Raw genomic sequence first — 10,224 nt, forward strand, 5'->3', positions numbered from 1 at the left:
AGAAAATTCATATTCAAATCTTTTGATTAAAAATATATAAACACATATTACTATACCACAAATTCTATTGGTCGTTAATAGATTGAAGAGTTAATAACTTTGATGGTCACTCAACTATCAACTTTTTTCACAGAAAGTCACTCAACTTTCATTTTCAACTCAAAAGTTACTTAACTATGACTTATTTGCATAGAAAGTCACTCTGCCTATTTAATTATTTTTTTCACTAAAATTTGCTGACTATTTTTAACCAAAATTTTAGAACCAAATACATATTCATTTAAACCATTTAATGACCCGCCCCATTTAATCCGACCCGCTAAAAATATAATATTAAAAATTTTATTTTACCATTAATTCCCTAAATCATTCTCTCTTGTTTCCTTCTTTCTCCTAGCATTCTTCTTCTCTTTTCTTTTCCTTTTTAATTTCTCAAAAGCAAGACAAGATTATAAGAGTTGCTCTTTTTTGTGTTTTTTTTTGTTTTGTTTTGCATTCTAATTTCTTGCCTTAATTAATCTTGACTTCTTTAGCTGTCAAGAAGTCTAATATTTTACAGCTCCTACTTTTTTTTTTATATATATATTAATGGAATGAAACCTTTTGTCTATATATCTTTTCTTCAATCTCCAACCACCAAAATGATCCAACTACTCAGAATCTCTTTTCCTCACCACCATTATATGTAATCATTTTCTTCATAATATTTCCTAACTTTCTTTATTTTGAAGTTATGTGTTGTGGGGTGCATTGTAATTCTCAAAAGATCACACCAAAACTCTCATTCAACTATATCATAATAACTTGACAAAAGACCTTCTTTCCACTTAATGTTCATCCATCCATCTCTAAGTATTTAGCTTGCTCCTCTTCACTAGACTACTATGCGATGAATTCGACTGCGACTCAACTCCTGAGCCATCAGTTCTGTAACTTTAAACATGTTGCATCCAACACACCAAGTGGACTCTGAGGAACAGATGGAATTGAAGAAGCAATTGAATATTGTGTACTTAAATCTAGATAAAACGAAAGGAGGAATTCATTATAAATTCCTACTTAATATAGATTTTGAAATTGAGAAATTAAAAAAAGAAGAATGCTTAGGAGAAAGAAGGAGACAAGAGAGAATGATTTGGGGAACTAATGGTATAATAAAAAGTTCAATATCATATTTTTAGTGGGCCGGGTTAAATGGGATGGGTCATTAAATGGTTTAAATGGATATGTATTTGGTTTTTCAAATTTTGGTTAAAAATAAAATTCTATGTCAGCAAATTTTAGGGGAAAAAATAATTAAATAGATTGAGTGACTTTCTATGCAAAGAAATCGTAGTTGAATGACTTTTGAGTTGAAAATGAAAGTTGAGTGACTTTCTGTGAAAAGAGTTTATAGTTGAGTGACCATCAAGGTTATTAACTCATGGATTGAATAACGAAAAAGGACTAACTTAGGCAATTTTTACTATAATATGTCACCAAATAAATTATGTCCTTGTATTAAAAGTTGTGCAAATGTTACTTATGAAAAATTATTCGTAAGATACAATTGACAGATGATCGAGTCTCTCAGCTCACGTCTACCAAAAAAAAAAAAAAATCTACCCTCTGATGTTTGCTCTACTCTATAGAAAAAATATTTGCTCACAAAAATATTTTTCATAAATACGATTGGAAAGATGTCTAATAATTTTATTGAACACTCTTACATGGTTAATATCATAATTTTTTATATATTAATTATATATAACATAATATCAAATAAAATATACAACTAATGCAAATTTTACAACTATACCAAACAAATTATTAATATATGTATTATTTTTACAAGGCCAAACACAGACACAATTCTTTAAATTTGTCTCTAAATTTTATTTTGACACTCTAACTAAACTTTGTTTTATTTTAACCTTCTAACTTCATTTTTCATCTACGAATAACATTTAAACATAAAATACTGACTAAGTACAAATTAGTGAGATAACTCACCTTTTAAAGGGCATAAGGAATTCTTGTTATAGAGTAGTTAATATTCGATATTTTTATTATCAACCAGTCTATTCCCCTATTTTTATTTCCTCTTATTTTTTCTTCAACTCCATTTTTTCCCTTCATCTACTTTATTTAATTCATTTATTTTCTTCATCTACCTCCTTTTTTATTAACTCTCTCTTGGCTAAATATATATCTTGGGGAAAAAGAATTATATTTATTTTTATTTTTTTTTTATTTTTTACTGTGTGGATATAAGTACTGTAAATAGGTTGAAGCTCAAGTATCAAATCAAGTCAACATTAATGTTACTTATGCGTTGCTAAACAAGGCAAATAAAAAGATGTCAATTTGTCTACGTGAAAGATGTTTTGGCTAGGTCTTTTCCTTGTAGAATGACCATATATCAAAAAATCAAGTCGAATCAAATTAAAAAATCGGACTGAATTGAATCTAACTTTAAAACAAAACGAACCAAATCTAATTACTTATCGAATCAAACTAAACATAGTAAAATGTTGCCCTTTAGGTTCCAAAATCAATTTTGTTAGCCCTTGACCCTTTTGAATGGACTCTGTTTCATTTTGGTAGCTTCAGGAGTCAGATCTCCTCTGTTATATATTTTGGCTCCTTGATGGATAAATGCATCCTCTTTATTATATGTTAAAGATAAATGGGAAAAAAAAATATTATTTTTAAAAAAATTGTCAAATCATACATATAGACAAGAGAGTATAAAAGTGTCTAAATACATTTTAAGTTGTTCAATTCTATAGCTTCAGTTTTTTACTTAAAAGTTAGTTAAGCCTACTTTTAAATCAGTTTTTTTATTTCTGAAAGTATTTGACAAATATAAAAAATAACTTAAAATAAGTTAGGAAATGTTTGGCAAGGTCAAACGACTTAAAATAAGTTTAAAAAGATTTAAAATAAGTCAAAAACCAGAAGTAGATCTCCCCTACTTTTTATTTTTTTACTTAAAAGTAATTTCAGTTTGACTTTTTATTTTTGACTTAAAAGCTATTTTTTTAAGTCAATCCAAACAAGACGTCTCAAAAAAAGTTTTTGTATTCGGTGCATAAAAAACTAAAGGAAAATTAAGGTTGATATGGGCAGTCATAAAAAAGAATGGAGCTATCTAATGGTATCATGACAAACGTACAAAGATGACTCATTTGCTTGGAATTAAATTGGCTCATGTACTATGATTTTTACACATCTAATTGTGAAATATTGTTTGAAAAATGAAATGACATATATTTTGGATAAGAGCCAAGTAATATGATACCTAATTTTGCGAAATTAACACTTATTTTGAGAGAGGGAGTAAAACACTATTTATCATGTCATATTATATTACTCCTATCATCCAAAGACGTAAAGTAGTGGATGAAGTTATTAATCAAAGGTCTCGAGTTCGAGCCCTATTTCTCTAAATGGGCCCTATCGTGATGGATGTGGCTTTTCAGAGGGCTAGGAATCGTAGCGTGGTTCTATAAAACTTGCGCACGTAACCCCAACTCCAACTAATTCTCTCCTTCCTTCATTAATTAATTTACTATCTATAAATACCCAAAGTTCTCACTAGCTTTTGTACCCAACACTCAAGCAAATACATTTGTAGTCCATAAAACTTCTCTAGTATTTCTATCCTTTCTCAAATTTTGTAACAATGGAAATGGTTAGCAAAATTGCATGCCTTGTTGTTTTGTGCATGGTAGTGGTTGCACTTGCACCCCATGCAGAAGCACTAAGCTGCGGCCAGGTTACATCTGGCTTGGCTCCATGCCTCCCTTATCTTCAGGGTCGTGGCCCTATTGGAGGGTGTTGTGGTGGTATTAAGGGTCTGTTGGGTGCAGCCAAGACCCCAGCGGATCGAAAGACAGCATGCACTTGCCTCAAATCAGCCGCCAGTGCTATTAAAGGCATTAATGTGGGCAAAGCCGCTGGTATCCCTAGAGTTTGTGGCGTAAACATTCCTTACAAGATCAGCCCCTCCACTGATTGCTCCAAGTACGTTATTTATATTTTGTGAAATTGACGTCAATATAATATATATTTTTATAGTCTCATAGTATATATGTCGATTGATAAAATCATATGTCTAGTAGTAAAATTATATGGTCTAATATGTTAATTACAAAATGATGTGTATATACTCGCATCGCATACTATCAATTTGTTAATGTTGGTTTAATATGGTATTGCAGGGTCCAGTAAGGTTGATGAAAGTTCAATTTCCAAGGCATAATTTGGTAGTAATGTAATCTAGCTTGCGGAAAAAAATAAGATGGATATATCGATCGATCGAGTTTAATCCAATCATTTTATACGTTGTCTCTTTCCTTTTGTATTTGTGTTTGTTGGAGTACTTATATATAGACGAGTACATGTAATGAACCTTGGTGTTGGTTGTATTACAACCCAATCTTCATAGTAATATATACATGATATTCTACTTTTTTTTCTTTCTTCAATCAACCAACTGAGATAACTTGTTTACACTAATTTTGAGTTGGTTAGAATTTGAGAAATTTCACCAAAGTGTGAGCATCTATATGTTAAATGCACAAGGAAAATTTCATGTTATATATATATTGAATCTTTCTAACAACATGCAAAATGTTGGATAAGTGGTCCAAAGTCATTCAAACGCCAACATCCAAGGTTTCACTCGATATTTGGTATTCATATTGATATCCAATTAAATTGGAATTCTATTAGCTGGAAAGCCCCACATTATAAAAGAATCAGTAAGATACAATCGACAGAATCAATCGAGTTTCTCATACATTGCTCAACTCTACCAAAAAAAAAAAAGGCTACCCTTTGATGTTTGCTTAACTCTATAGAAAAAATATTTGCTCACCGAACTATTTTTCATAAATATGATTGAGAAGATGTGTCTAATACACGTATTAAACAGTCTTACGTGGTTAATATCATAATATTTTTATATATTAATTATATATAACATAATATCAAATAAAATATACAACTAATGCAAATTTTAAACTATACCAAACAAATTATAAATATATGTATTATTTTTACTAGGCCAAACACATACACAATTCCTTAAATCTGTCTCTAAATTTTATTTTGATACTCTAATTCAATCTTGTTTTGTTTTAACCCTCTAACTTCATTTTCCATATACGAGTATCACTTAAACACAAAATACTGACTAAGTACAAATTAGTGAGATTAGCATCCTCATTATTAAAGATCAAGGGGAAAAAAAATTATTATTTTAAAAAAATTGTCAAATCATAAATATAGACAACAGAGTATAAAAGTGTCTAATACATTGTTTCAATTTTTTACTTAAAAGTTAGTTAAATCTACTTTTAAATCAGTTTTTTTTTTTTTTTTCGTAAGTATTTGATAAATATAAAGATTAACTTAAAATAAGTTAGAAAGTGTTTGGCTAGGTCAAAAATGACTTAAAATAAGTTTAAAAGGACTTAAAATAAGTCAAAAACCAAAAGTAGACATCCCGCCTTACTCTTTATTTTTTGACTTAAAAATCATTTCAGTTTAACTTTTTTATTTTTTGACTTAAAAACTACTTTTTTAAGACAATCCAAATGGGACATCTCAAAAAAATTTTTGTATTCTGTGCATAAAAAACTAAAGGGAAATTAAGGTTTGATATGGGCAGTCATAAAAAAGAATGGAGCCAGAAAACGTAGTGTGGTTCAATAAAATTTGCACACGTAACCCCAACTTCCAACTAATTCTCTCATTCCTTCATTAATTAATTTACTTTCTATCTATAAATACCCAAAGTTCTCACTAGCTTTTGTACCCAACACTCAAGCAAATACATTTGTATTCCATAAAACTTCTCTACTATTTCTATCTTTTCTCAATTTTTGTAACAATGGAAATGGTTAGCAAAATTGCATGCCTTGTTGTTTTGTGCATGATAGTGGCTGCACCCCATGCAGAGGCACTAAGCTGCGGCCAGGTTACATCTGGCTTGGCTCCTTGCCTCCCATATCTCCAGGGACGCGGCCCTCTAGGAGGGTGTTGTGGTGGAGTTAAGGGTCTGTTGGGTGCAGCCAAGACCCCAGCGGATCGAAAGGCAGCATGTACTTGCCTCAAATCAGCCGCTAGTGCTATTAAAGGCATTGATGTGGGCAAAGCCGCTGGTATCCCTAGTGCTTGTGGCGTAAACATTCCTTACAAGATCAGCCCCTCCACTGACTGCTCCAAGTACGTTATCTATATTTTGTGAAATTGACGTCAATATAATATTTTTTATAGTCTCATAGTATATATGTCTAATTGATAAAATCATATCTAGTAGTAAAATTATATGGTCTAACATGTTAATTTCAAAATGATGGGTATATACTCGCATCACATACTATCAATTTGTTAATGTTTGTTTAATATGGTATTGCAGGGTCCAGTAAGGTTGATGAAAGTTCAATTTTCCGAGGCATAATATGATAGTAATGTAATCTAGCTTACGGAGAAAAATAAGATGGATATATCGATCGATCGAGTTTAATCCATCATTTTATATGTTCTCTTTTCTTTTGTATTTGTGTTTGTTGGAGTACATGTAATGAACCTTGGTGGTTGGTTGTATTACAACCCAATCTTCATAGTAATATATACATGATATTCTACTTTTTTTATTTCTACATACATTTGCTTTTACTTTTATTATCGATGGTTTAAAATTATTTACACAATCAATCAACTGTGATAACTTGTTTACACTAATTTTGAGTTGGTTAGAGTTTGAGAAATTTCACCAAAATGTGAGCATGTAGGTATATGTTAAATGCACAAGGAAAATTTCAGGTTATATATATTGAATCTTTCTAACAACATGCAAAATGTTGGATAAGTGGTCCAAAGTCATTCAAACCCCAACATCCAAAAGGTTTCACTCGATATTTGGTATTCATATTGGTATCCAATCAAATTCGAATTCTATTGACTGGAAATCCCCACATTATAATGAGGTAAAAGAATATGTAAGATACAATCAACAGAGTGATCGAGTCTCTCATACATTGCTCAACTTTACCCAAAAAAAAAAAAGACTACCCTTTGATGTTTGCTCAACTCTATAAAAAAAAATTGCTCACAAAAATATTTTTCATAAATACGATCATTACTAAAAAATTGTCAAAAAACGACGGCCAAAAGTGACGGACTGCATCGCCTTTTTGGTCAAAATCGACGGAAAAGCGACACAATCACCTCCGTCGCTTTTTAACCCGATGCTTTTCAAAAAGCGACGGACTGCGTCGCTTTTTTACTTTTTTTTTTGAATTTTTTAACAAAAGCGACGGACTCTGTCGCTTTATTTTAATTTTCATTTTTTTTATTTCTAAAAGGCAACGCAGTCCGTTGCTTTTCTAAAATTTTTATTTTTGAAAATCCCAGAAAAGCGACGGACTAAACCACATTGTCCGTCACTTTACTGAGTTTTAAAAAAAATTAAAACCCAGAAAAGCGACGGACTAAACCACGTTGTCCGTCGCTTTTTCTGTAATATTTTTGACAGCAGCAGCTGGCAATTTTTTATGCCCACCTGCAAATGCAATTCAATTCAATTCTACACAATTCAGCCCAATTAAACACACACAATTATGAACAATCTAAACAAAACATAAAACAACAAACTTAAAATAACATTCAAAAGTATCTAAATCATAAATTAAAGACTTGTAAAATCTTTCAAAATTCGTTTCAAAAAGTTCATAAATGTCCAGAGATCTAAACTAGGGAGTGAGATCTACATAATCATCCTCATCACTCTCATCGTCAGTGTCATCGGGAGCCGAAGTAGTAGGTCGACGAGCAAGGTTCATCATTTGTTCTTTGACTTGCTGAACGGTCTCACTCATGCTTTCTTGTTCAACTACTCTTCTCCCTCCGACTTTGCTAGTGTCGCTGTAAGTTTAGCTATTTGATCCGACATAGCAGCAATCTAAACACCGTTAAGTGCCTCGGCTTGACGTGACGATCCAATACCTTCTAAGTCTGACTGAAGTCGTCTAACATCGTTTCAAGAGCCTAGACCATAGTATCTACCCTTGTGTGTTCCCCCTACCACCCTTTCTTTCCAAATCTGGGTGGACAGTTCAGGTGTCAATTGGACCGAACTATCTAGATTCTCAGTGACGTACTGATTAAAGTCATTCTGCATATTAAATATAAAAATTGACATCAATATATATACATATCATAAATATATTCAACTAGTGTGGTATGATTAACAAATATATTATTTCTAAATTTAAAGCTAAGTGTCAACACTAGATGGACACAAATCGATCTTGCAAGAAAATCAATTTTGTCATCAATAGGATCAACTAGTGTTGGTACTTATGCTTTAACAAATATATTATTTCTAAATCTAAAGCTAAGTGTCAACACTAGATGGACACAAATCGATCTTGCAAGAAAATCAATTTGTCATCAACAGGTTCAACTAGTGTTGGTACTTATGCTTAACAAATATATTATTTCTAAATTTAAAGCTAAGTGTCAACACTAGATGGACACAAATCGATCTTGCAAGAAAATCAATTTTTTCATCAATAGGATCAACTAGTGTTGGTACTTATGCTTAACAAACAATCGATGGACACAAAAAAATTATCACAAAATTAAAGTAAGTATCAATACTAGATGGACACAAACACATTATTGAAAACAATTGTACTTGAACTTTAAGAAATTTAGAAGCACCAACCGTATCTCCTACTTTGATGAAAGAAGCAATATAGTCTTGTATCAACTTTTTTAGATGTTGAGCTTCCTCAGTTGCCTAGTACGAAAGTTCTAAAATTAGTTAAATATAAACTTCAAATCCAAGAATATTAGTTATATATATATATATATATATATATATATATATTCAAGTTTTAATAAGTTCAAGTTTTCAATTCAAGTTCATATCTAATTTCTAAACTTAATTAGTTATATATTCAAGCTAATTAGTTCGAAGTTCAAGTCTAAGTTCAACTTCAAATTCTAAGTTCAAGTTCAAGTTCTAATTTCAAGTTCAAGTTCTAAGTTCAAGTTCAAATTCTACTTTCAAATTCAAGTTCAAGTTCAAATTCTAAGTTCAAGTTCTAAATTCAAGTTCAAGTTCTAATTTCAAGTTCAAGTTCTAAGTTCAAGTTCAAGTTCAAGTTCTAAGTTCAAGTTCAAGTTCAAGTTCTAATATCAAGTTCAAATTCCAAGTTCAAGTTCTAAGTTCAACTTTAACTTCAAGTTCTAAGTTCAAGTTCAACTTCAAGTTCTAATTTCAAGTTCAAGTTCAAGTTCTAATTTCAAGTTCAAATTCTCAGTTCAAGTTCAAATTCTAAGTTCAAGTTCAAGTTCTAAGTTCAAGTTCTAATTTCAAGTTCAAGTTCTAAGTTTAACTTCAAATTCTAAGTTCAAGTTCAAGTTCAAGTTCTAATTTCAAGTTCAAGTTCTAAGTTCACGTTCAAATTCTAAGTTCAACTTCAAATTCTAAGTTCAAGTTCAAGTTCTAAATTCAAGTTCAAGTTACAAATTCAAGTTCAAGTTCTAATTTCAAGTTCAAGTTCAAATTCTAAGTTCAAGTTCAAGTTCTAAGTTCAAGTTCTAATTTCAAGTTTAAGTTCTAAATTTAACTTCAAATTCTAAGTTCAAGTTCAAGTTCAAATCCTAATTTCAAGTTCAAGTTCTAATTTCACGTTAAAATTTTAAGTTCAACTTCAAGTTCTAATTTCAAGTTCAAGTTCAAGTTCAAGTTCAAGTTCTAACTTCAAGTTCAAATTCTACGTTCATCAAGTTCTAATTTCAAGTTCAAGTTCTAAGTTTAAGTTCAAATTCTAAGTTCAAGTTCTAAGTTCAAGTTCAAATTCAAAGTTCAAGTTCAAGTTCTAAATTCAAGTTCAAGTTCTAATTTCAAGTTCAAGTTCTAAGTTCAAGTTCAAATTCTAAGTGTTGTGTCGTAATTTGACTATCTCTAGAAAAATCACCTTTTGAAATGTTCTAAGTATAAAACAATTTGAGAAAAATACTTAGAAAAGAGTCGCCACTTAATTTTTTAAAGAAATTAAGAAAACTTATAATTTTCAAAGATTTAAACAGAAAAAATCATTTGAAAATACCAAAGAAGGTTCGGGGTTCAATTTACACTTCGAGAAGGATTTAAGCATTCGAAGTGCCCGCTAACGTGCGGTTGACCTGCGACTTGACTAAAATAATTTTGACTATTTT

The 10,224-nt window shown here is 30.7% G+C and overlaps 4 protein-coding genes across 10 annotated transcripts in view; all 4 read left to right on the forward strand.

Moving 5' to 3' along the window:
- LOC125864265 (non-specific lipid-transfer protein 2) overlaps window positions 1-10,224 on the forward strand; it is a 124,959-nt gene that overhangs the window by 82,330 nt on the left and 32,405 nt on the right.
- The window catches only part of LOC125864263 (non-specific lipid-transfer protein 2), a 112,530-nt gene that overhangs the window by 69,901 nt on the left and 32,405 nt on the right, over window positions 1-10,224 (forward strand). For 2 of the 8 annotated variants that reach the window (XM_049544169.1, XM_049544172.1), the window contains exon 2: window positions 4,206-4,251. The exons of 4 other annotated variants lie outside the window; for them this stretch is intronic. In XM_049544169.1, coding sequence (XP_049400126.1) covers window positions 4,206-4,215 — 10 coding nt within the window. In that variant the 3' untranslated portion in view covers window positions 4,216-4,251. Of the gene's footprint in view, window positions 1-3,593; window positions 4,009-4,205; window positions 4,252-10,224 lie in introns of those variants that run through there. 2 more of the 8 variants (XM_049544165.1, XM_049544164.1) reach the window with 2 other exon arrangements.
- LOC125864266 (non-specific lipid-transfer protein 2-like) overlaps window positions 3,597-10,224 on the forward strand; it is a 78,752-nt gene continuing 72,124 nt past the window's right edge. The window contains exon 1 of the mRNA XM_049544177.1: window positions 3,597-3,636. The gene's annotated coding sequence lies outside the window, so the exon portion shown is untranslated. The remainder of the gene's footprint in view (window positions 3,637-10,224) is intronic.
- On the forward strand, window positions 5,811-6,455 carry LOC125864268 (non-specific lipid-transfer protein 2). Its single transcript, XM_049544179.1, has 2 exons — window positions 5,811-6,216; window positions 6,410-6,455. The coding sequence occupies exons 1-2, from the start codon at window positions 5,882-5,884 to the stop codon at window positions 6,417-6,419; spliced, it is 345 nt and encodes a 114-aa protein (XP_049400136.1). The 5' UTR covers window positions 5,811-5,881; the 3' UTR covers window positions 6,420-6,455.

Source organism: Solanum stenotomum, chromosome 5, assembly GCF_019186545.1.
Source record: "Solanum stenotomum isolate F172 chromosome 5, ASM1918654v1, whole genome shotgun sequence".
NCBI classification, from domain to species: Eukaryota; Viridiplantae; Streptophyta; class Magnoliopsida; order Solanales; family Solanaceae; genus Solanum; species Solanum stenotomum.